This window comes from Phocoena phocoena, chromosome 2, assembly GCF_963924675.1.
Source record: "Phocoena phocoena chromosome 2, mPhoPho1.1, whole genome shotgun sequence".
Classification (NCBI taxonomy): domain Eukaryota; kingdom Metazoa; phylum Chordata; class Mammalia; order Artiodactyla; family Phocoenidae; genus Phocoena; species Phocoena phocoena.
In genome coordinates, this window is record NC_089220.1 from 29481764 (window position 1) to 29509261 (window position 27498).

The 27498-nt window shown below is 44.6% G+C and overlaps 1 protein-coding gene across 1 annotated transcript in view; it reads right to left on the reverse strand.

The window, feature by feature from the left end:
• Window positions 1-27498, reverse strand: part of RGS6 (regulator of G protein signaling 6) — a 537436-nt gene that overhangs the window by 53229 nt on the left and 456709 nt on the right. The window contains 2 exon segments of the mRNA XM_065871495.1: window positions 12307-12417; window positions 26216-26277. Coding sequence (XP_065727567.1) covers window positions 12307-12417; window positions 26216-26277 — 173 coding nt within the window.

Consider the following 27498-nt stretch of genomic DNA (forward strand, 5'->3'; position numbering starts at 1 on the left):
CAGTAAAAAGTCTCTTTAAAGAAGGTATTTGAAGGGGGCCACATTTAATTGAGGGTCACCAGGATGCCCGCCAAGTGGCTGCTCTACAGGAACTACAACAACCCCACTGACTCGGCTTCCCTGGGCCACTCCTGTCAGTTATAAGTCCAACTCTTAAGGCCATCATTTTTTTCACTTAAAAAAAAATAAAGAGGATGCCTCGTGAATCTGACCTTTCATCAAAGATGTAGCCCCCCCTCCTGCCCCTTCCTCAATCCACAGGGGAAAAACAGAGTACAGTTTAGATCCAAGAGATACACAGTCGGTCAGAAATGCATCCACTCATCCAGGATAAACCTTATTCAGTTGTTTACAAGCAGAATGCTGAATTCACTCACTGATTTAACCACCACCCGCACAGTGTTTATGACGGCCTAGGCGTTGTTCCCAGCACTTCACATCTGTTAATTCACTGAGTCCTTGAAACTACTCTGAAAAATGTACTAGTATTGTCCCCATTTTGCAGATTGGGAAACCGAGGCCTAGTGACAATTTGCCCAAAGACAAACTAGGAAGGGATGGAGTGGAGCCTCTAGGTCAGACAGTGTGGCTCCAGAGTGCAGCTCTTAGCTCTGCTGTGCTACCTCACATCCATGGGACCCTCTCCAAACCAAAGCATGGGGGAGAGGGGGGTGGGGAATTGGTCTTATTCATTTTGTGTTGGAAGATGAGAATATTTTCTTCAGCTTCTGTCCTTTCCATTTACAGTTCACTTGCTGTATTTATTCCTCTGACTCCTTCTAGCAGCAATAGGATGCTAGTTCACAAGCTACACACTGCCATCTCCCACTCACACGGTGGTCTGTGGACCAGCAGTGGAATCTCAGGCCCCACCTCAGACACGTGGAATTGGAATCCACAGCTTAACAAGATCCCGGGGTGATTTAAGTGCACATTAAACTCTGAGAAGCACTGGCCTAGCAAGATTTATTTCCCCTCGTTTTTTGATATTCATTGATAAACTGATGTTTAATTTATGTCCAAAAAGAAGAGGAGGTTTACAAGAATACAATTACTAAAACAAAACAATAACAAAAACCCAAAACTCTTAAATATAATAATAAGAACAAGTGAGGACAAGTCATGGTAGGGGATGATTATTATACCAGAAAATCTAGGCTAGGGAAACTGTGGCAAGTGAACAAAAAATTTTTTAGAGCTTCCTTGGAGCCAAGACAAAAAGAGATTTGAATGGATTACATAACTCTCAACATTTGAAAGAGCTAGCTTATGTTCGCCAGTAAAGACAACTTTTGCTCTGGTATTGAATTATAAGAGGAATTATCTCACAAGTCTTTACGTAAGAGGCGCTGAAACACAATAAATGATGTTTTCGATACATTTCTTACAACAAAAAGTGCAGGAAACTTTTACATACAGCTACTTTCAACAAAAGGCAGAAGGATAATTTTAAATTCTAGGGTGTGGTGAAGTTATTTTTATGGAGAGCCAAATAATGAAGTACATAGTTTCATTGTCATCCGGCTTGATACAAGAAAATTATAGAAACTAGAGGAGAAAATAGCATAATATCCCATTCATTTTCAATGGTCTCACTCAGGCTTTTTGCAGGAGCTCAACAGTAGCCGTCTCTCCGCTCCCCACATCCAAATTTGGGTTATTCTCCCAATGCAGCTCTGTTGCCAAGGACAGAAGGTGGAGATAGAAAGTGTGTAGGTGTGGAATGAAAGCTAGCCACATTGGTCCGCAGAGGCTCCTGCCCACAGGGCTCAGAATCACTGCACAGTAGCGTCAAAAAATGATGCAAGGAAGGTACATTTCAGGTACATTTCATCGGCAAGGTACATTTCAGGTACATTTCATCGGCAAACGCCAGTGCTGTGAGCGCTGCTCTGTAGTGTAGGGTACGGTGATCACATCCAAGTATTCCCCCTCTTTTTAAAAATGGACACAAACTTTTTATTATCTCTAACAGACCTTAAGTGAATAAAATGATGTTTCTTTGTGTTATGGAGTTGACATATTCTCAATATTTATCTCAGGAAACTACACTTAGTAAAAAAGGGGAAGAGAGCACACGTGTGGAAAGGTTTGGAAAACAAATAGCTCTAGACCAGTGCTACCTGATAGAACTTTCTGCGATGATGGAAGGATTCCGTATCTGTGCTCCAACGTGATAGCCACCACCCACATGTGGCTATTGAGTCCTTGAAATGTGGCTAGTATGACTGAGGAACTGAATTTTAAATTTTACTTAATTTTAAATAATTACAGCTTAAATTTAAGGGGCTACATGTGGCTAGTGGCTACTGTATTGGAAATCACAGTTCTGGAATGAAGTGATTCAAACCCATCTCTTCTATTTCTGCACCGCTAGGTGTAATCATTACCTGCAGGATCTTCTAATTCTGGGGCTTGTCCTTGGGGCTTGGGGAGGCTCTTGCGAATCTCTAGGGATAGCTCAATAGGGTGACAGTGGAAGACTAAGCCTACCAGGTCAAACAATGGGGAATTCCATGAAAGATCTCTTCCAAAGTGCCAGGCTGGGCCTTCTGCAACGAGCCAAGAAGACAGATCCTGAATCCTCTCAAACTCAAGCCACAGAACCAATCAAATTCAATAGCTTTCCAGGGCACAAAAAAATGCTGTTAATAGAGAAATCCCCCCTGGGGTTGAGGCTAGCAGCAAATATAGGACCCAGAGAGTTGCAGGAAAGCATCTCTTTCTGCCAGTGTCATGCTGTGACCTGGAATGGGCTCAGCTATCTGCTCTTTGCCACCAAAGTTGCAGGGCTCTGCAGGGATGGTGCTGGTGGCAGCTGCACCCCAATCAAAGGCTGTGCCCAGAGAGCCAGGTGTGGAAAGTTGCTTGGTCACTGCAGTGACTGCCTTATGGACACACACCTACCACTAGTGTCACCACTTTCTGGTACCCAAGCAGCGAGACCGCATTCATCCTGCCAGGTTCCTTGGTGGTGGCAGGAGTGGGATAAGGGCCATTTTGAGGGTAAGCCAGAAAGTATGGGGTGTCACAGTAGAGGTAGAATCGGAGGCCTAGGACAGAGGTCGGGACATCCAGAAAGCTGCAAGCTCAGCCTTCAGCAGAAACAAGGAGGTCTGGAGAAATAGGATACCCTGGTGTGGTAGTTTCCTAGGGTGGTCACAACGAAGTACCAACAAACTGGGTGGCTTAAAATAGTAATTTATTCTCTCACAGTTCTGGAGGCTAGAAATCTGAAATCAAGGTGTTAACTGGGCCGCTCTCTCTCTGAAGGCTCTAGGGGAGAATATGTTCCATGCCTTCCTCTTAGCTTCTGATGTTGCCAGCAATCCTTGGCATTCCTTGGCTTGCTCATACATTACTCCAATCTCTGCCTCCGTTATCACATGGTGTTCTCCCTCTGTATCTGGTTTTTCATTAGACATTTACTCTGTGTGTGCCTGTGTCTCTGTTTTCTCTTTTTATAAAGACACCAGTCATATGGGTTAAGAGCTTACTCTACCCGAGGATGACCATGTCATCTTAACTAACTGCATCTTTAATGGTCCTGTTTCAAATAAAGTCACATTCTGGGATTCTGAATTCTTAGGTGACATTATTCAAGCTAGTACATCTGGGTTCCTTCAATTATCCATTATTCACAATCCTATTTCTGTATCTGGACACTTCACATCTGCTCCTTTTCTTCTAGAACATCTGGTCATTGGGATCTATTCTATTAAAAGCTTCTTGGATACAACTTTTCTATATTTGTCTTTCTTGTATCACTTGGTTATTTCCAAGCATCATCCCTTTTAAGGTTTAAGATCAGATTTGAACATACTGCTACCACGGAATGGTCTCTGCAGTTATAAAATAATTCTGAAAAGTAAAATATCTCTGAACATCCATCCCCAGGTGACCAGGTCAATAATTTTCCCTTGGCCCAACTCAAACCAATAATCCATGGAACTCACAGCTCCTTTATTTCCATCCATTGTGTAGGAAGGCTTCCTTATGACATATTTCTAATTATGGTTTTATACCATTGTCTCTCCAGGCTATCTTGTGAGTTCTCTGAGGGAAGAGATCACATATCATGTGTCTTTGTATTCATCATAGTGCTTTTCAGAGAGCAAGTATTTAACGCTAAGAGGAAATCAAGAGGATGTGTATAGTGATGTGAATGACGTGCCCTTATACTGACAGTATTTTCTAATCACTAGCTGGATGCGTTTTTCTAACTCTAATTTCTCTTCTGTGTCCATTGAGCCTCACCAAATTCTGCCTCCCAGTGAGCGGCCCAAACCAATATATAGCAAAGACAGGGGGCTCTCCAAGGGAGTCTGTCATTCCAGTTGATCTCCCAACTAAAGAGCGTGGAGGAAATCTCCCAAACTGAGAACAAGAAAGCCAGATTCACAAGAAGCAGCTATCTATAAAAACACTCAGCTATCTTCAAAAGATATTTGAGTTATCAGAAAAACTGTGATACAAGGGATTGTTCCTTAAAGAGTAAATACCCATTGACCCCATCTCAGGACCAGGGCTGTTGAAGGAACAGTTGCAATTTTATTTAATGCCCCAAGAAAACCTGAGGGTCCTAAATAATTCAGTGGGGAGTGGTCCTATTATTTGTTGCTGTGTAACAAACCATCTTCAAACTCAGTGGCTTAAAACAACAATTTCTTCTTCTCTCTCAGTATCCCATGGGTTGACTGGGCTCAGCTGGGTGGTTCTCACTTGGGGTCTCTCAAGAGGTTGTGGTTGGATAGCAGCTGGGGTGGTGTCATCTGACGGCTGGACTGGGCTGGACATCCACAATGGCTCATCACACGGCAGATGATGCTGGGTTTTGGCCAGGAGCTCAGCTGAGGCTATCAACCTCACGGTCTCCCTAATGGTTTGGGTTTCTCACGGCTTGGCCAACAGGTTCTAAGAAGGAGTGTCTTAAAAGCAAATGTCTCAAATGACCAAGGGCTGCTTTATGACCATTTTCTCAGGATGTTACTTCTGCCACACTCTGTTGGTTAAATAAGGCACCAAGGCCAGCCCAGATAAAAAGAGCAGGAGGTGTCCCATCCTGATATAAGCAGCAGCCCAGGCATACAAAGAGAGAAGGCACCGATGGGGCCACATTCGGAGACTGACTGCCACAGCGAAGGAACGTGACTAATACCCTGGATGAACAGTTCTATTAAACTTGCTGGGCACGGGCAGCTCAGGGACGGTCTCTGCCTCTCAGCAGGTCAGGCTAGTTGGGAGTGGATGCCTTTGGCCAAGCAGGATGAGCCGGCTTCCTTGTAGCTCTTTGCTCACGCACCTCTGCCCAGCACAGAGAGAAAGCCAAACGTATATCATGGGGTGAGAGCAAATCATGAACCACAATCCTGCAGGCAATGCCAGGTTCTCGTTAGATCCACTATCTGGCTGATGGCATATTCAGGAAGACTTCCCAGAGACACTCTCCTGGTGGTGTTTAGACTACAGAGCTCTCTCCAACTGAGATATGGCAATTTGGGGCTTATTTTCCCTCAATGACGGGCCCTGGCAATCGCTACTTTCTTTATCCAACCTTGATTTCTCAGAATTTCCATTAGATAGACTTGAGGCGCATCCTTTAAAAGGGCAGCCTTGTATTACCCTCTGAACGTGCCCTTTCTCATTCTTGGATTTCTAGATCTAAAAGTTTGTCTGAGAAGGAGACAGGATTAAAGCACAATTTTCTATTATTTATGCTACGAGGTGCATCATTCGGCCAATTATTCTGTTAAACCCTGTCACCGTCTTCCACTGGGTTGTCTGAAACCTCGAGGCAGAGACATGCGCGTTCATCTCTGTGGAATCCAGACGTTTTCTGCGATGCCCTCCGCCCTGGACGTCGTAAAGAGTCTGTACCCATTTGCTCACGCCCAGCAGAAATCACAGCCCACCTCAGATGAACACGAAGTCCCAAGGGACTCCTGCTCTCTCCCGTGCTGCCTTGACTCTTCCACACACCTTCACCCATCTTCACCAAAAACCTCCTTCACACAGTGTTTGGGAGGGTAGAGCCTTTACTGACATTGGAGGGTCTTGAGAAGGGGGTACACATTGCCCCATCCAGCCGAAGGCAATTTAAAAAAATCACTGAGTCTACGTCCCCAAGCGACATTAACGTCCTTTGCCAAATGAGGAGGAAGCCTGAGGCCGGGAGGTAAGACAGCACGTTTATTCACCTCGCTACATTAGTATCTTGAGAGACCTTCTTGCTCAGAAGGCAGCACATAGGAGGTTCACAATACTATTTGTTGAATTAAACTGAAACTGAGAAAAAATAACCTTTGATTATTTTACCGGTCATGTTCAGCCTTTCTTTCACGGACAAAGGCTGTTTCATCTTTAGACTGAACCAGGATGTTGGCACTGATCCCCGACTCCGCGTCACCAAAGGCAGGTACCCAACCACCACCAGCATCTGACTGGGTGGGAATGTCCTACTGGGAGAAGAACTCGGGCCTCACAGCTTCTCTTCATTTTCACTTGTATCTAAATAACTTGACTCCGTTTGAAGGTAGACAGAACACTGCAGGTGTTAGGTCAGGTGTTATGATTAGAGTAGAAGCCTGAGCAGTAAGAACAGAGCCAGAGCCTAGTTGTGGGGGCAGCTCATCCCTTGGGGACCAAGCTGATAGGCTGGGATAAACCAACAGGCCAGATGACTGCCATTTTCCCAAGCTATCACATGTTTTATTGCTGACTTTCAAGAAAGAAGGAGGAAATCCTGGTGTCATCATGGTGGATGCACTTACCTCTCCTCCTTTCCCAAATACCAACGAAATGGCCAACAGAATGGTCATTTCTCCACCTATCCTCCATCCAACCTATACCTTTTGAGTACCTACTATGTGCCAGACAGGGGTCAAGGCACTAAAATAATTTTAAGTCTTATCTAGAAAGAGAACCAGGGGGCGGATGGGATATAGAGTGACTGGATGGATGGGGTGACCACTACAGATTGAGTGGTCATAGAAGACCTTTCTTCTTTTTTTACATATACATGCATCTATTCTTCTTCAAATTCTTTTTCCATTTAGGAGAAGACCTTTCTGAGGAAGGGACACCAATGCTGAGTGAGACTTGAATGAGAAGGGAAGTCAGCTGTGTGAGGGTCTGCGGAAGTGGTCCAGGAAGAGGAAACAGGCAAGAGCCTGGAGTTCCATGAAATACTAAAAAACAAGACAAAACATAGTGTGTAGAGGCAAAGAAATTTCCTACCAGCAGATGACAAACGTTGAGGAATTTCGTGAAGGTGTGAAGCAGTTGGACTCACGGAACTGGTGACAAAGCTGATTGAGAGCTGCCTATACTTCTAGTGGGGCCATCTGGGAATAAAGTAACTTAGTGTCCCCAGCATAAGTCTGGGAAAACCCCAAGCCCTGGGCAGCAGGACTGGAAGTAGAGGCGGTTGGTAGGCACTGAACAGGGGACACAGGGAATAAACTCAGAAATATGGGACACAGGCTCCCTGGGGCAGAGAGGGTCTCCTAAGTAAAGGGGGGATGTTTTCTGGCCAGCTTCTCATGTGGGCAGTAAAGCCAGAGGGTGGTGCCTCTGTAACCTAGGGGTGGTACCTCTGTAACCTAGGGGTGGTACAGCAAATATGGATGGGAAAAACATCTCAGCAAGGCAGGGAGACTTCTAAAGATGCTGAGATTTTCCCCTACTTCTCATAGGTTTCTGCAGATCTATCTGGGTGTCCCTAAGATCCCTCAGCAGAAGGGAGAAAGGGTGGCCTTCTTGGGAAGCACCATGGAGAGGAAACTGAAGAACTTCAGAAAACCAATCAGGGCCTGAAACACAGCAGCACGCTTGGCTGCAGGGACGCTGGGCTAAGGAAAGTTGGGGCTCGACCACCCACGGACCCCCACAGCCACCCATCCCACTTCCAGAGAGGACCCAGTCTTTCAGTCTATTCTTGGACCGTATGTCCAGAACCCAGAGGAGAACCCCGCCGATTTACCTGTGCCCTCCTCCCATTAATACACTCAGGTGAGGCCGTACAGCCACGTGACCAGAGGAGAGCCTGCCCCAGGTCAGGGGAACTCAGGAGCCATACCAGGGTTTCTCAACCTGTGCTGTGCCTCAGAATCACTCAGACGGCTTGCTAAAAATATAGGCACCCAGAACCACCCTGGGGCATCTGTATTTGAATGAGCACCTGCAGGTGATTCTGATGTACCCTGTGGTTTGAGAACCAGCCTCCCAAACAATTACTGAGGGAACCTCATCAGCTGCTGGTATAGTCCATCTGGACCAGGGCTGTACATTAGCATAAAAGGAAGAAACAAATGCCCCACTGCCAGAAATTCTGACTTAATTGACCTGGGGACGGGACTGGACATTGGTATTTTTTAAAATAAGCTCTCCAGGTGGTTCTAATGTATGGCAAAAGTTGAAAGCCAAGACCTTCATTTATGAAAACCAGCAGTACCCCAAATTTCTGGGTCTCTGAAAGGATTGATCTGCTCTGAACAGTGATTGGAGTAATGAGACAATGAACAGAAACAATGATTCTCTGATCGATGATACCCTGTGAAATAGACTAAGTGGTAGAAATAGAGGGAAGATATGAAAAAACTTCTGTATCCCATCCTCAGGGCGATTCAAGAGGATAAACATCACTAGAACAGAGCAGGCTACTAAGAACAAGTAGTCCAAGAAATATTACAGATTCTTGGAAATAAAAAGCACGGTTGTCAACCACTCTTCTCAACACTTCGTAGGAAAAGAAAAACCCATTAAAGTATGAAATCACAGAATGGACACCATTGACACTGGTGACTCTGAAGAGTAACTCAAGGAATTCTATCCTTGAATATAGAATAAAAAGACGAAGAGATGGAAAAATAGTAGAGAAAAGAGATAGGGCTGCTACACCCCACATGACCAGAATTCCTACAAAAGGATTTCCTGAAAAGAGAGGGTAGAATGGAGAAAAGTGTAGCAATAATTGAAAGAAAGAAAGGAAGGAAGGAAGAAGGAAGGAAGGAAGGAAGGAAGGAAGGAAGGAAGGGGACCCAAGTTAAAGAAAGATTTAAGTTCTTGGATCCGATCAAAGGGACTACCGAGGGCATGTCAGAAATATTAGAAAGAAGATATCCATCTACATACTATTTTCTTTTAATGTTGATTGAGAAATATGTCTCAAAGTGCTAGTTTCAAATATATCAGGTTGGGACTTCCCTGGTGGTGTGGTGGTTAAGAATCTGCCTGCCAATGCAGGGGACATGGGTTCGATTCCTGGTCCGGGAAGATCCCATATACTGCGGAGCAACTAAGCCCATGCGCCACAACTACTAAGCCTGTGCTCTAGAGTCCGCATGCCACAACTACTGACGCCTGTGTACCTAGAGCCTGTGCTCTGCCACAAGAGAAGCCACCGCAATGAGAAGCCCATGCACCGCAGTGAAGAGTAGCCCCCGCTCGCCACAACTAGAGAAAACCCACACGCAGCAACGAACACCCAACACAGCCAAAAATAATAAATTAAAAAAAGAAGTATATATATATATATATATATATATATATATATATATATATATATCAGGTTAACAAAGCTCTGGGGAAGAACGGGATTTGGAGGAGGTAAAGAAAAACTTCTAGTTTTCATTTTTTATACTTCATTATTATTTGCTTGAAGCAATGACATTTTAAAATAAACCCCTTAAAAGTATGACTAGACTAGAAACTAGAGTAACAAAAACTAATACAAAACTTGATTAATAAAGCAAAAGTCAAGGAAGAGAAACAGAAACAAGAAGAAAAATTAGATTCAGAAAACATAAACTATCAGGAAAAAGATTAACTATATGATCCAAGTAAATGTGACTGCTTTCTATCCCAAAGTCTAAGGCAAAACATACCACTAGAAAAATGGGCAAAAAACACAAAAACAGGCAAGCCACAAAAGAAAAATGAGTATCTAGTAATCACGAGAAAAGATTCTCAAGTATGTTAACAAAGAAATAAAAGTAAAATGTTTTTATTTTCATCTGTCAGATTTGCAGAGATGAAAAAACTTGATAATGCTTGGGTTGGTAAGGATGTTGGGGAAATGGGCACTTTTAAGCTGAGGGCATGAAAAAAAGTTGTTATTGTTTTGCTCCAGGGAAATCTAGCCATATGAACTCAAATTAAAATATGCATACCATTCTTAGCAATTCCAACACTGGACATTTATCCTGAAGAAATCATTGGACTTGTGCATAAGGATGTTCCTTGTATCACTGTTTATGTTAACAACAACAAAAGGTTATAACGTAAATATTTTTTTTCCCAAACAGTGACAAACTTTATCGTGGGGGGTTCCCACATGGGATCCCAACCTCTTAAATAAAAAGGTGCATAGAAAAGAAGGGATTTAGAAACCTTTGTACAATACTTACATCCTGGGCCCCAGGGCGAGAAGGGGGCAATTGCTGGGTGGGCTGCAGGGGTGGAGGCAGGGCCCTTGCCACCTGCATGCCCACATCCACCCTGAGCATGAGGGTGAGGGAGAGATGCTCTGGGAGGGACAAGGGCGCTCCCAAGTTTGGAGCAAGACGGCTGCGGGCGAAGTGTTATGACCTGGGCATTAGTTAAATAAATTACACTACAATTATGTAAGTGGACATGATGTAACTATTAAAAAGCATAGGCGGATCTATACGTGTTTACCTGGAAAGATTGCCATGATATATTGTTAATTAAAAAATTACGGGACAATGTATATGTAAAGGACCTATTTATCCAAAAGAATATGATATTGTATATACAAATAGATCTAAAGGGATAGACAGTAAGTCAAAGGTTTTCACTCTTCCTTAGTTCATGGTGCTCTTAATGTCTCACTAAGTTTTTCATGGAACCCCTGGGCCAAAACAACAACAAAAACCTTAACAGTCTTTTTTTTTCCTTAAAAAGTCAAAGAGCGTAATATGTATCTATGTCCTAACAACTTAATAGCTATTTGAAATACATATAAATTGAAAGAAAAAATAATGTTTACTTCATTCCTAATGACCGCGTGTGTGCTGTGGAGTACTGCACATCTTCTCAAACTTTGGAATCAGACTGGACCTGCCTCCTCATTTCCTAGTCCATGTTGATTTTTGTCCAGTACTTGCTTTTTGTCACAACAACTGCCCTGAAAACCCAGATGTGCAAAGATATGACATCACTGGAAGGAATGTAATGTGATCTAATGTTGAGAATGGTGAACGACCATAAGCTAATCGTCTACACAGTATCTGACATGGGTTGAACATCACTATGTTTCCCTCAAAGATTTAGAATGTCCCGTGGGAACCCTGTGAGTTCCCTGCAGCAGCCTAGAGTGCCCTGGTGCAGTTTGGGAATCATGGCATTAGACTATTAACAAAGGCTCCTTCTGGAAAATGAGATTGGGCTGGAGGGAGAAAGAGTTTGCTTTGTAATGCCCATCTGGACAGTTTGAACTTTTTATAAGAAGCGTCTATGACTTCTATTACTTCTTATAAGGTTTTCCATTTTAAGAAAAGAAGCCAGAAAAAGAGCAAGAATGAAAGTGAATGAGAGAGAGATAAAGAAATGAAGAACAAATAAAGAGTTGTCTCACTGAGGGGCAGAGGGTACAAAGGCACACCACACTGGGTTTCCTTCTGTAATCGTGAACGTGGTCTAAGTCTCCCTGGGCTTCGGTTCCTCAGCTACTAAGTAAACACACTAGTTTCTCTCATCGATAAGGAGCTATGGGATGGAACCATTGCTGCCCGCTATTCCAGAAGAGCAGAGTGATGAAAACCACAGCTCTGGAGCCCTCTGCCTGGGTTCTAATCCTAACTCTGCCACCTACTTGCTGTGTGACCTTGAGCAAGTTCACTAACTCCTCTGTGCTTTAGTTCCCCATCTCTTCAATTGTGAGATTATAATGTTTACCTCTTGTGGGGATTCAGTGGAAGACACTTACTGTGTGGCCAGCACAGAGTAAGGGCTAGCTATTATTGTTGCTGCTGCTGATGTATAAAAGCTAAACTGACCCACAGATTCTTGCCCTCCAGCAATCGGAACTAGGAAATGTGAAGGACTGTCCCAGTTATCATAACATCTACAGGGTCATAGAGAGGTCAGAGGGAAGCCACAAAGGATCCACGTACAAAGCTATTAGGAGGTAGAAACCATGGGTAAGGAATCCAGTTGGGTGGTTACTTGAGGGGTGTCTGTTCTATTGATAAAAAGAGTCAAATTAAGATAGGGTGTAACATAATTTCACGATCTCATGCATGGCCCCCCGCACTCCCAAACATTAAAACATGTTTTTTTTTTTACCTCATCTCTATGTCCCATAAAGCAATATCGTCACTGATCCAGGGATTGGACGGCTCAGCTGGCGTGACCAAAGGGTCATATTCCACATACTGTTCTGCGTAAGCAATTAAGCTGCAGGAGGGAAGCAGAGCCAAGAATGCCACTGATTTCCTCTAAAAACGTGTATTCTGCTTTACACAAACATTATATCAGTCTTCATACAATTCCAAGTTAAAGGGGAAAAAATTTACCTTCACTGCCACTTCCAACAAATCCAACTGTTTTCATTTGCCCTTGCTCCCTTCTCATGATGAACATACTGTTTTTGCATTATTGCAGTCATAGTATACATGTGCATTTTATATCTTTTTCCCACTTAACTCTTTCGCTGAACCTTGGTGCATCCTCCCCTGGTTATGCTAGCTTTACTGATACACTGGTCCAAGCCTGCCTATGTCTCGTCCTCCCACACGGACTACAGATCTCAAGGCATCTGGGGCACACAAAGGATGCTACAGTTTTTCTAGGCTGCCAGTGCATCATTCTCAACTGGAGGACTTCTTTATTGTAAAGACTTTAAAATCCTGGCAGCCCAAAAGAGTTAACATATTATAAACATTTTTCCAAAAAGCAACTTAGTTTTTCTAGTTAAACAGCCACAGAATTTAAATAGCCACATAATCTTTTTAAACAAAATTTCAATTTTATCAAGATGCATGTCGATAGTTAAAATAAAATAGTACTAAATGATTTCTTTTACAAAAGAGCAATAGCAATGTTTTCTCCTATCCCTTCTCACAGAGGCACTAACTTTCAGTCCTTATTTCTTTTAGCATGTACCTGTATATTTCTAAATTATATGTTTTTATAGCTGCTCTTGATTATCAATTTTAGACAAGGATTAACTTTCTACTCACCAGTCCCCCCCACTCACTCCACCATTTCCTCCCATGATCCGCCAAATATAACACTTTTTGTTAAATCAACAGTCAGTGTCCACATTATTCAACTGGGTAAAGATTGTCTGCTGTTGAGCTAAGTAGCACATTACCTTTTCCAAGTGTTCTAACAAATCTGTAAAACATCTAGCAATAATGTTTCACATCTTAAACACATCAGATAATCAAGCAGGGTTGTCTCCCTGTCTCCTGGAGGCCCTCTCCCCAAAGTCTGGAGTCCTCTTGCTCGAATCTGGACTGTTTGCTCTATAGGCTTGATGCAAAACCATCATCCTGGGCCTTCCTTCACGTCTATGTTAGAGCGCCAGTTTCCTGGATTCCACGTCTGTCTATTGGTTTTACCTCCTGGTTGTGTTGAAGCACATCCTTTAGTAGTTCCTAAGAAAGGATGCATAAGAGCTAAATATTTTGAGTCCTTGCAGGTCTAAAAATGTTTTCTTTTTATCTTTACACTTGACTGACAGTGCTGGACATAGAACCCTAGGTTAAAAATCATTTTCTTTCAGAATTTTGAAGGCATTGCTTTACTTTGCTTGATATCCAGTGCTATGCTATTGTTGAGAAGTCTGAATCCATTTTAATTTTTGTTCTTTTGTTTAGTTTCTCTTCCCTCTGGAAGCTTAAAGTCTTCTCTTTATTGCTGTAATGCTCTCAAATTTCACCATGACCCTTGCCGGTAGCTTTTATTCACCGTGCCAGGCACAACGGACAATCCATAGGTAAAAAGACAAAATTCCCAGAAATCTTATGGTATTCCTTTGCTAATTTCGTAACGTTCATTTCCTCTGTTTTCTCTTTTCATAATTCTTTTAAATTAAATATTGGAATTGATAATCCAATATTCCTAAATTTTCCCTCCTAAATTTTCATCCTCTTGTCTTTTTGTCTCATGGTTCTTCTGAACTTTGCCTTTATTTTTTTTCAATTTGGACTATCACTTTCTTACGTTTCCAGAGTTCACTCTTTTTTTTTTTTAAAGGGCTTCAAATGCTTGGCTTTTATTTATTTATTTATTTATTTATTTTTGGCTGTGTTGGGTCTTCGTTTCTGCGCAAGGGTTTTCTCTAGTTGTGGCAAGCGGGGGTCACTCTTTATCACGGTGCATGGGCCTCTCACTGTCACGGCCTCTCTTGTTGCGGAGCACAGGCTCCAGACGCGCAGGCTCAGTAGTTGTGGCTCACGGGGGTCCCGATGCTCCGCAGCACGTGGGATCTTCCCAGACCAGGGCTCGAACCTGTGTCCCCTGCATTAGCAGGCAGATTCTCAACCACTGCGCCACCAGGGAAGCCCCAGAGTTCACTCTTGTTTATCATAGTATCTAGTTCTTGTTTTATGGACGAAATACCTTCTCATATCTCTGAGGATGTTAAGTCTATATTTTTACTGTCAGTTTCTTTTGTTTCTTGAATAGTTTTTGGTTCCTCCAAGTCCCTTTTTCTGTTTGTTTGTTCTGATCACACTCCTTTGTGTTGGGGCTCCCTCCGAGAGTCTGGAACATCACTGGACATCCATTTGTGCTTAAAAGTGAGGGACTAAAACCTGCTTGGAGGCTTAGTGTGTGTGTGGAAAGGATCTGCCAACTGATGGGCTTCGTTGTTGGGTCAGGGCAGCTTGCCTGTCATTTCACTAAAGCTCCACGTGAGAGATCTGGAGTCCTTCCTCGGGGGATATCTACTTTGCTCTAGAGCAGTGGTAGGCAAATATTTTTCTGCAAGACCCAGACAGTAAATATTTTAGGCTTGGCAGACCAGATGGTGTCTGTTGCAACTGTTCTGCTCTTCTGTTGTAGAATAAGAACAGCCATAGACAATCCATGAATAAATGCATGTGACTGTGTTTCAGTAAAACTTTATTTGCAAACATAGGGAGTGGATGTGGCCCACTGGTTGTAGTTTGCCAGTCTCTTACCCATGGGCATCTACATCTGGCTCCTGGAGGGCTGAGAGCAGGACAGGGGAGTGGTAGAGGGTCCCACAGCTCGGTACACAGCTCGCTCAGGAATTCTCTTGCTTTCAGCTGGCCCTTCATGATATGATGTGTCTGAGTTCTGAGCTGATGTGACTCAGTTTCTCCAGAGAATAAAGTGCCCATCTCCCATGGTGGTGGTACGAGGGGAGAGAGGGTCTCCTCACGCGGCACGGATCGAAGTATCAAAAAGCTCCGGAGACAGACTACCCATTCCCCTGGGGTTATCCCCACGCCTCCTTCTTGCCTTCCATTGTCCCTGGTGCCTTCAAGAGCCAAAGCCAGATTTTGTTGGGCAAATTGGTTTTGTTATAATTCTCCCACCCCTAACATGGAGGTCATAATGTTTTTCACTCTGTCCCCATTCACTTTCTTTTTTTATTAAATTTTGAAATATTTCTTGCATTCAGAAAGGCATAAAAACTGTAAGAGTATCACCCTTGTACTCACCACCCGATAAAAAGAAACACAACATTACAAACAGAGACAGAGGTCTGCAGTCATGCTCCCCAATTCTTTATACTTTTGACCTCGGAAAAATGTGTGGAAACTGTTAATCCATTCATTTGTTGACCTTGGGAGTTCATACCATCTTCATTCCTTTATCGACATGTTACTTTTGGGAAGGGAGAGAAGACTAACGTACATCCACAGTATTACCTTGAATGAATTTATTATAATTTATATAATAATTTGCTTTACATTGGACATAGACTTCTAATTTCTTTTTTTTAGTATATGTAGTGCTGGCTATAGTAGAACACCATTGTTCAGAAAGGTTTTTCCATCTTTTGGGTTATTTACTTAGAATTAACAACCATAAGTGGAATTATTGCACCCAAAGATATGGATATTTTTATGGTTATTGATCTACAATAAAACTTTTCCCTAAGCATCGCCAGCTTGAGTGTCACCAGCTTCCTTTGCAATGGCAGATTCAGAGCCACAATTCCTGCTACTGAATTGCAAAGGGCAAGCAAGGCCAAGTAGCTTACTTCCGAGAATGTGAAGAAATTCACGGGCAGCTCCATCTCATTGCTACTCAAAATGTGGTCCACAAACCAGCAGCAGGGGCATCACCTGGGAGCTTGTAAGAAATGCAGAAGCTCAGCCCCACCCAGACCTACTGAGTCAGAATCTGCATTGGTAGTAAAATTGGCCAGGTAATTCCTATGCACATTAATGTCTGCAAAGCACCACATCCCGTTCTTCGATTTTCTGAGAGCCTCAGGACACAGGATATTTTATTCATCAAATGAAGATGAAGGAGCCTGTGATACTTTTGGCTCTAAATTTGGTCGCAGGCTTCCTAACACCTCACAACCTTCTCACTGTCCCAGGCGTGGACCGTCCCCCTGTGGGGTGGGAGGAGCATTGGTCTAAGTTGGAAAACCTTGCTTCTAGCTGTGGGGTGAGCCACTGAACTGACCTTTGTCAAGTTCACCATATGTTACATGATGGCCTTGATGAGTACTCAGGACCATTTGACAAAAAATAATAGGAAAGCATTTCAAGAGTCTTCCAAGCACCCAAGAACTGTGAGATAGATGACTGCAACCAACACATGCAGCGCAGGCCCGCCGTCCTGTAAATCTCCTGCGGGATGTGCATCCGGTGTGAGCGAGGCTTCATCTGTATGAGCCATACAGCATCTCAGGTGAGAATGAACAGGGAAGGGAGCTCTAAGTGAGCACTGTGGCAGGAGGGATCAGGCAATAATTTGGTGCTGTGACAGCTCCAAGGGGAGTTACCCCTTTGCCACTTGGGCTAATTTCATTCTTCCTGAAAGAAATGGGTTTGCATATTAAGGAATATATCAGTTTCCTAGCGTTACTAGGAAAGAAATTACCACAAAATTGGTGGTTTAAAACAACAGAAGTGTATTCTCTCACTTCTGGAGGCTAGAATTCTGAAATTGAGGCCATGTTTCCCTCTGAAGTCTCTAGGGGAGTATTTTCCTTGCCTCTTCCAGCTTCTGGTGGCTTTAGGTGATTGATCACTTGCTTGTGGCTGGATCACCCCAATCTCTGCCTCTGTCTCCACATGGCCTTCTGTGAAGACATGTCTGTGTGTTCTCCCCTTCTCTCTCTTATAAGCACACTTGTCATTAGATTTAGGATCTACCTGGATAATCCAGAATGATCTAATCTCAAGATCTTCTGCAAAGACTCTTTTCCTAAATAAGGTCACATTCGTTCCCAGGTTCCGTGGGTTAGGGTTGCACATATCTTTTGGGGGGACCTCTATTCAACCCACTGCAAGGAACATGGAAGCACCTGGATGTGAGGATGGGGAAGGCACAGTCGACACCTGACCCCTCTGTTCAGATGGACACAGTAACCAACCAGCAGCAGGTAACCTAAATCCTATTCAAGGGATGACAGGCCACACTGAGATGCTCCAGAGTGTCTGAGGCATGATGGGATGTTGGGGGCTTTCCTGATTATGAAGCATTCGGGCACCCACAGTGTTCTCAAAATCTGAGATGGAGTGTGTAGTCCATGGGGCTCTGCTCAGCTGTGACCCCTTTGTCCTCCCGGATATCTGCCTCTGGCTGTTTCAGTGACCTCAGCCTCAGGTGACCCTGTGTCTCTAATAAAGGACTTCTACTTGAGCAACCCAAGGCAAAGGCTGGGCCTTCATCTAACTAGTTAGTTACAAGTTATGAGGAAAAAACATTTCTTAACCAGAAGTGGATTTCCCAGAAGTAAAACGTAGGGATGGGAAAAAAAATTTCCTCCCCACCTTCCCCCGCCCTGCCTCAGACTTTCTGTGAGACAGGCTGGAGGTTTTCCCAGTAGACCCTCCCCACACCCCCCAGCTTATGTTTTATTAGACCTTGCACGTGGCCACGCCTCCTACCTGGGAAGCCAGGTCCAACCAGCCAGGTCAGGTCCCGGAGCCAGGAATGAGCGCCTGGGGCAAGGGGACAGCGGGGAGGCTCAGGAGGGGCTGGGTGAGTACAGTTGACCCCTGAACGACATGGGTTTGCACCACACTGGTCCACTTGTAGGCGGAGTTTTTCAATAGTAGATACCACAGTACTACACGATTGGTTGAATTCACAGATGCAGAAATGGATGCCAAGAACAATGGATATGGAGGGCCAATTATACTTTCTACGTGGATTTTCAAGTGCGTGATGGTCATATCCCTAACTCCCGAGTTACTCAGGAGTCAGCTGTACTCGGGCACTCGAGGAGACTGCACGCGGCTGCCTTCTGCTGCAGGAAAGGCAATGAAGGCAGCGGTCCACTGCCCAGCCCACAGCAGCAGAGGCTGAAATGGCCAGAGAGCAGCTGTGAGCATCACAAGCCAGGTCTCTTTTAGAGAAATTTGGGGCTATTCAGAGGAGCGGTTGGAGGAGAGGTGGTGAGATTTAATGGAGATGTTAGTTCAAGAGAAGTGGTCGAGAGCCCGAGGTGGGATTTTGTAACCACACAGGGGCACAAGATATGACTATGTAATAGGCATTAAGCGTGAATGAAGATGTTCCTATGACCTAGCCCTACGTCCTGCCTTCTCAGAGCAGGGTCCAGGCAGGTATCCAGGATACAAGTGGAGGACCACATGAAGAAAGAGCTAAGAACTTCCTGCAGAAACGCCCGACAGTCTGCACCAAGGCAGCAGCTCAGGTCAGTAGGACCACCAATCAGTCAGCCAGTGCCAGTGGTAGCCAGTATTGGTCAGCGGGGAGATTTACTGTAGGAAGAGGAAAAGCTATTTTGTTAAGGTACAGTTACATAAATAAAGTTGGTTAGAGGCTTGGTAAAGGAAACGGTAAAATTATATGGGCATATGTATTTTCAATGTTCTGTCTTATTGGTAGAAGTAGGATGTATTGAATCATCAGAATTACATATATACCTCTCAGGGGTATAACAGGAATTTTTGATCAGCAAGGGACTCGGAAATGCACACACTTTAGAAAGGAGGATGTGCAGTTCGATCTTCTTGAGGTTCTAAGATAAAGGGAGAGATTGGGTACTGTATTAGTTTCTAATGGCTGCTGTAACAAATTGGCACATACTTAGTGGCTTAAAATGACACAGATGTATTACCTTCCAGTTCTAAGGGTCAGAAGTCTGAAGTGGGTTTTGCTGGGCTGAAATCAAGGTGTCAGCAGGACTGTGCTCCTTCTGGAGGCTTTAGGGGAGAATCCATTTCTTTGCCTTTTCTACCTTTTAGAAGCAGGCTGCATTCCTTGGCTCATGGCCCCCTCCCATCTCTATACCCTGCAAACCCCATTCAATGTTTGGGTTTTGACCCCGGTCCCTGACACAGAGCTCCTGAAACCCTTGTAATCTCCTGAGTGATAGGAGTCTTTTGTTCTAATGAGGTGACTCTGGGTGGGCTTATGGATAGCTCCTGGATGGGGCTGGTCACCAGAAAGACCAAGCCATGATTAGAAGCTTGGAGCTTTTAGGCCCACCCCCCATTCTCTTAAGAAGGGAGAAAGTCTGGACATGGAATTAATAATTGATCATGCCTACATGAGGAAGCCTCCAAAAAATCCCAATAGTATGGGATCCAGGGAGCTTCCAGTTGGTGAACATATCTACATGGGGAGGGTGACGCACCCCAACTCCACAGGGACAGAATCTCCTGTGCTTGGGACCCTCCCAGATCTCACCCTATGTATCTCTTTGTCTGGCTGTTCGTCTGTATCCTTTATCATATCCTTTAATAAACTGGTAAGTGTAAGTAAGTGTTTCCCTGAGTTCTGTGAGACACTCTACAGATTAATCAAACCCAAGGAACGGGTTGTGGGAACCTCTGATTTGTAGCCAAGTTGGACAGAAGTTGTGGGTAACCCGGGAACCTACTATGACTGGCATCTGAAGTGAGTTGGGAGCTGTCTTACGGGATTGAGATCTTAACTTGTGGGATCTTATACTATTTCCAGGTAGAGTGTCAGAATTGAGTTAAATTGTAGGACACCCAGCTGGTGTCAGAGAATTGCCTGGCGTGAGGAGAAAAATCCCCACGTATCTGGTGTCAGAAGTACTGTGACACACTGCTATATATAAGATAGATAACTAATAAGGACCTACTGTATAGCACAGGGAACTCTACTCAATACTCCGTAATGGCCTACATGGGAAAAGAATCTAAAAAAGAGTGGATATATACACATGCTTAACTGATTTACTTTGCTGTACACCTGAAACTAACACAACATTGTAAATCAACTAGACGCCAATAAAAATTTTTCAAAAAGTACTGTGAGTGTGGCAGTTTCAGAGTAAAGGAAAAACACAGGAAAAGGAAGACTGGATTTTTCCCTACACAGCATCCCAAGAGTGAAGTATGTATATGGGATCTGGTATACAAGGCAGGTGAGGGGAAGATGGAAAGATACAGTTAGGCTCCAGGGAAAATGGGCAGTGGGGGATGGCTTGCAGCTGTGGGAAATGATTAGTTAAGGGAAACAAAGGCATGGAATACAAAGCCTTATGGGATAGTGACCATCATTCTTACTTTAGAAATACAACACAAATGTGCTACTGGATTCCTTAGGAAACTGGTGGCCTCTCAGTGGGAAGGAAACCTGGAGACTGAATGTGAGAAGGGGTGAAAAGGAGAGTGTGTTTGCACACCCTTTGATATATGCACTTTCTAAATGGTGATGCACAAAAGGGAACCAGGTAGGAAGAGCATCTGATTAGGAAGGAATGAAAAGCAGAGCAGCACTGCAGACACGGAAGAAGAAAGTTCGGTTCTCATTAATTCGTTCATCTATTTTTTTTCACGTGGGAGAAGATGGGGAGGAGAGACAATATGAAGAAATAATTCCTTAATTATGGGTCACCCAGGGAAAAGATATACAATAGAGAAACTTGGGATGAGGGAAGGGACATGGAGGTGAATTTAGCCCCTCAGAAAGAAGAGCATATACCAGGCCAGGTATTGTGACCCTTCTAGATCTTGGTCTGGATACAGTCACCCTGGCTACAGTGTTACCTCTGATGGTTTCTCTTCTATCACCTAACGTGAGAAGCAAGGACCCTGCGGTGTCTGGAATCACATAAAAGCAATGTCATAATGACCTCTTGGGCCCCTTTTATTCCTCCCTGAAACTATCATTAGACATTAAGTTCACGGACCTCTATCACCCTAGCATGTTTTTAATAGACCCTTAGGGTATGCAGTCCCTTGCTGTCTTATCTCATTTCATTAATTACATTTCATGATCACAGAGGGTCAGGAAGCAGAGGAGGAACCTGCTCCAATTTCAGGGTGCAGCAGTGATCTCAGACATGCTCAAGCAAGGTGATGGTAAAAATTCAATTCAGCAGTCAGCTGTGATGCACAAATGGCTCCCAGGGATGGGGTAAGGACGAGCCGAGTACAGAAGCAGCTAGAAAATGACACAAAGCCATCTTTCCACGTGGTGCAGTACAGTGTGGTCCAGGCAGTGACCGGCTGGAGCTCAGCGCCACTAAGGGTGGGGAAACATAGCGAAATATAGAGACTTTTCGGACAATTTTGAACTAAAAGTTGGTTTGTCCAGTGCTGTAAGGCTGGGGTGAATAAAAAGTGGACCCCTTGAGGACTCTTGCAAAGAAGACTAAGACCTCATCTATTTGGCATCTTCAACTACTGAGGAAACACAGGTAAGATAAGTGACCAAAAGGGGCTCTGAGCAGAGTCTACAATGAAATAAACTCTATGCCCCAAGGCTCACTGTCTGTTATTTGGAAGAGCACACCTCACGAAGACTCTTTCCTCTTGCTTTAGGATGGAGATTAAAGAACTTGATTATTTGATTTCCTGGTGTGGTAGATCAGTTTTAAAAATGGAGTCTATTTCCCCAGCCCTTGAATCTGATCTGAGATTGTGACTTGCTTTAGTCAATAAAATGTAGCACAAGTGTCAGAGTGCCACTTCCAAGCCTCAAGAAGCTTTGCATGCTTCTGTTCTCTTTCTTGGAATCCTACTATCCCCAGGTGAACAAGGTCAAACTAGCCTGCTGGAGGATGGGAGACCATGAGAAGGACTGCCCAATGGTCCCAGCTGAGGTCATCCTAAACCAGCTGAACCAAGCATGTGAGAGATCCCAGGCAAGATCAGTAGAGCAGCCAACCCAATCCATGGAGGCACACAGACAAGAGGGTGGCCCAGCGGACACAGACATGTGTACATAGACACGTGAGCACACAGACTGGCACATAAACATGTGACCAGTAGTAAATGTATATTGTTTGAAGACACTCAGTTTTCAGGCTTTATTTTTTTTAGGCAGTTTGTTACTTAGCAATAGCTAACTGATACACCTGGCCTGGTACAGGTTGGAAATGGGAGTTGTTTAGCGAGGAAGAAGGGCTACTGGAGATAAGCCATGTTGACGGGAACAAGAAGACAAACCAGCAACTAAAAAGCATAAACAGAGACTCAAAGAACATAATGGTCTGGGGCCGTTTAGGGAAAGGCAAGCATTTTGTGGCACTTGATTCTGATCACTGACTGAGTTTTAAAGCACAAAATAAGAACACTCACCCTGAGTTATCCAGAAGACTTAACTGAAATGCAGTGTCTTTTCTTTAAGAAGGCAAGGGCATGTTTAAGAAATATTTTCATTCAACATAGTTAAAATGAAAAGCTTAAGGTGTTAAGCATTATTCATCTGGAAAATTCATCTGTGTGTGCAGGGACCATACTTTCTGAAGCAAAAATTGTGTGACATTTCAGACAGACTTTTGTGCTGCTTCCAGGAAATGTAGTTTGGTTGCCATGATGTTGCAGTTTTGGGGACATTTGACCACTCATGGGGACAATGAGACAAAAGAGGTGAAATCAGGATGACCCAAGCAAGTCTGTGCAGAAGAGCCAACCTCTTCACGTACGGCCCCTCCTTCCTCAAAGGTGCCGGGTTAGTGGTGCCATAGGAGGCACCCAGGGGAGACACACAGATTGCAGGCTGCAGGGCCAGCCTTCGGCAGCCTGCGGGGCTCTCTGTGCTGGAGACTGAAAAGAGAGAGGGTGGGAAGAATTGTACTAACACAGAACTGCCATCTGCAGGGCCAGCCTCATTCCTTGGCCTGCCCTCTGTTCCTCTGGACACCACACACCCAGTTCATGCAATTCTGCTCCTTGCCAAAGCACCACACTGGAAAATAATAACAATCGTTTGCATTCATTGAATGCGCTGTGTCAAGGACTGGATCAAGCTCTTGCCGTGGATTCACCCGTGAACCCTATTAGTTAAGTACTACTGCTCTCTCCCCTTTCAAGAGGTGGAACAGAGGCAGAGAGAGGTGAAGCAAATTGCCCAAGGTCACACAGTTAGAAAATGGCAGAGGCAGAATCCAAACCCAGATGACTGGCTCCGCACCCACCCCCTAAATTGTTCTGTTCTACTCCTTCAGTTTGCAAAGTTTCCTTTTTCTCTTCCCAGCTGGGTCTGGCTGCACCCTTTGACCCAGCCTTGACTCTTGCCTTTTTTGGAACTGGACCTTTATGATCACCAGCCCTCCTGCCCTCTCCCCAATTTCAGTTCTCAGGGAACTAAGTGAAAAACGATGTGCACCTGTTCTCAAGGGGCTGCGGTCCTTTGCCTGATGGCCTCTGGCTAATTACCACCATCACCTGGAGCAGGCCCAGGGAACCCAGATCTGTCAAGGGGAAGTGGCGCCCACCTGAGATAGCTCAGTTGTCACCTCTGGCGAGCAGAGCAGTCGCACCCAAGGCCAGCTGCCAGTGCCACCTCCCTGTCTCCACCCCTGCAGAGCTGCTGACAGAGACCAAGGCTCCAGGCTGCTTTATCTCCTGCTAACACCCGTCTCCTCTCCCTCCTCCTCTATCTGGGGGTTTCCTTGTGGCTCTAATGAAAAACCCTTGTGTCACATTGAAAAGTTGCCAGTTATTGCTGCTGGGAATAAAGTGCAGTCTCTGCTGGGTGGGGACTCATGAAAGCTTCAAGCTGCGGAGGGAGGAGTGCAGGGCTGGCATGAATAATCTCTTCAGTGTGAGCAGCCTCTCAAGCATAATTAGATGGTACCCCGTGGTAAACAAACCAACAATAGGCGCGTCCAGCTCCCCTCCCCCACCGTGGCTGTCTCCTTTCCCGCCTTGCACACCTGCACAGCTGGCCTCCCTCGTGCTGACTGGTTTGGGATCTTTCCTTACACCCCAAAGATAAGACCAAGCTGGGTGTCCCCTTTGAGGTGAGCTCTCAGGTCACTGTGAGTGGTGGGCAGTGGCTTCCCCAAATCCTCGGAGACCTGGTCAGTCCACCGCAGAGAATTCAAACTGAAGGTCCCTCGACCTACTCGGAATCACTGAATCCAATTCCCTAGCACTACGGCTTGGGAATCTCCATTCTTAACCCCCTCGTTCACCTGGATGATCACGCTCAAAACCACTGACCCCAGCAACCAGACCCAGGGAAAGATGCTCCCGCATGCATGCTCTCCTAGGACTGCAGACTTTAAAGTGCCCTTGCAAGGCTAGCTCTGACGCTCACAGTATCCCAGCACAGCCATTTCTGTCCCTTTTTCACAGAGAAAGAAGCTTGTGGTTCCTCACAGGCTATGACACCAATGGAATCAAGGTCCTCCCAGCTACCTCACTAACAAGCACTCTTCTGGGACAAAGGCAACCACAGTGAGATCTAAAAAGCAACCTGAGAGCCTGTACTCAGGAAGCCCCACATTATGCTAATGGGGTGTGGTGGCTCCCCAGCCGCCAGGCTAAAACTTGTGACCCCAGAACACTCGCCTAGTTGTGAGCTGCAGCCATGGCAACGTTCTCAAGCACGTGCATTGGGGAAAATGGGAATATCAGTGATTCTCAACGGGGTCGATTGTGTCCCCTCCTGGGGACATTTGGCAACGTCTGGAGACATTTTTGGTTGTCATAAACTGTGAGGTGGGGTTCTGGCACCTAGTGGGTAGAAGTCAGGGATGCTGCAAAACATCTTATCATGTACAGGGCAGCCTTCTGCGACAAACAAGTATTCGGCCCAGAATGTCAATCGTGACACTACTGAGAAGTCCTGGAAGAGACACAAGATGCCATTAAAGAGATGAGCCCATATCCAGGGATGTCCTTGGCCACCTGAGGGCAAAGTGTGAATTCCGGTTTGGCGTTGGGTGTGGAGTTTTCTTTGCCTCAATCTGCCGTTATTTGTCTAGAAAGAAGATGTGATGAACCCAGGGGCCAGCAGAGAAAGGCTTACAGGTTGAACACACAGCCAGCCCTCTGTGTGAGGTGGGCTTAAAGGACCCACTTTACTGTTATAGCCAATAAATACTAAGACCCGGCTTAAGCCCTTGAGCTTTCAGATATTGGTCACTGCTTTACCAGTAGCATATGGATGAATAAACCTTCAGCTTGGGGTCGCCTGCTCAGATTTATTCCATACAGACTCCCCAGGTGGTCCCCCCTCTTCACGGAGAGTCCAAACACAGACCGTTTCGTTGACAAAATTGAGTTTCCCACGAGCTAAAAAGGTGGAACCAGCTCCTGGTGCAGATTGTAGCACAAATGCCCTGGCGGAAGCCAGGCTGGAGGTCCCAAATATTTTCTTTACAGTTGATTCCATGCAGTTGGCTGGTTGATGGTGTGTGGAGGTGGAATGCCTCCTGATGGACCAGGGCCCTCCTGTTTGCGCCGCCAGCACCTCAAAGGGCATACGTAATTTCTTTCCCCTTATAAAGTGAATCTGGGCATTTTATAGCCGAAAAGGGAGCAATTCCATTTGAATTAATCAAGAGGCTGAAGGTAAAAGTGCATTAGGTAGCTTTTAAGGACGTTCTTCCTTGATTGACAAGGTCCCTCGGCCACCCCTCTCAAAAGCTTTAGCAACAGAACATTTCTTGACATCACTCAAGGGAGGTCTGCTATCTTAGCTGTACTCACACAGGGTCTGTGGTTTTTTTACCCATCAGTTTAAGAAATGAATGTGGTCTGCCTCTTGGTACACACTTGTTAGCCATAACACTGTAACATTTCTCCTTTGTTAAATTAGAAGAAAGTAGTAATATTATTAAGGGGAAACATACCTTTCAGCCACTTTGGACATTTTTAAACGATGCCTGTCAATCTGTGCATTCAAAAATGTTATCTGGGGAAAGGCAGAACAGAAGTGTTAAGACCAAACTGGAATTTTTTCCCCCCTTCACCCCAGTAACCCCAAACCTGTATTTCTACCAAGATCCAAACACCTCCTCTGGACAGACTTCTCCAGCCCTCCAACTTGACACTCCAGCAACCATTTTGCCCTTTTGGAAATTCCTACCGCACTAAGAAACACACTCTACAATTTAGCCTACATCACATATTCTCCTGTGTTGTGTTACAGCTTAAGTCGTTTTTTTTTTCTTAAATAGTTCTTTATTGGAGTATAATTACCTCACAATACTGTGTTTCTGTTCTACAATAAATTGAATCTGCCATATGCATACATAGATCCCCGCATCTCTTCCCTCTTGCGTCTCCCTCCCACCCTCCCCATCCCACCCCTCTAGGTGGTCACAAAGCACCGAGCTGATCTCCCTGTGCTCTGCTGCTGCTTCCCACTAGCTATCTATTTTACATTTGGTAGTGTATGTATGTCCATGCCATTCTCTCACTTTGCCCCAGCTTCCCCCTCCCCCCACCCCAGTGTCCTCAAGTCCATTCTCTATGTCTACGACTTTATTCCTGCCCTGCTACTAGGTTCATCAGTACCATTTTTTTTTTTAGATTCCATATATATGTGTTAGCATACAGCATTTGTTTTTCTCTTTCTGACTTACTTCACTCTGTATGACAGACTCTAGGTCCATCCACCTCATTACAAATAACTCAATTTCGTTTCTTTTTATGGCTGAGTAATATTCCATTGCATATATGTGCCACATCTTCTTTACCCAGAAGTGAATGAAAACTTAAATATAGTATATATTCTACAAAGCTTAGCAACAGCATGGAGGTAACACACACACCATAAGGATCTGGTTTGGCTAATCTCCAGTGATCTCCTACCCAGCTTTCACACCTACATCATGTCCATGTGCTTGGTGTACTTAACTGGCACTGAGTAGCTATTTTCCATACATCTGTTTCCTTTTCCCCACTCAATAATAAAGTTATCAAGGGAAGGCACCTCACAGTTTATGCCTTTGGGTGCCCCCTAGAAGCCAGTAAAGCATAATGTAAAGTCAAGTCACTTCATTACCAGTGAACCCCTGGAAAGCAGTAATGTAATTAGGCATTGTCTGTGACCTGGGTTGACCAGTTAACTCCTCATCATGAAGGAGGATAACATGGAACCAAATAATGCTGAGATGGCACTGTGGGTAGG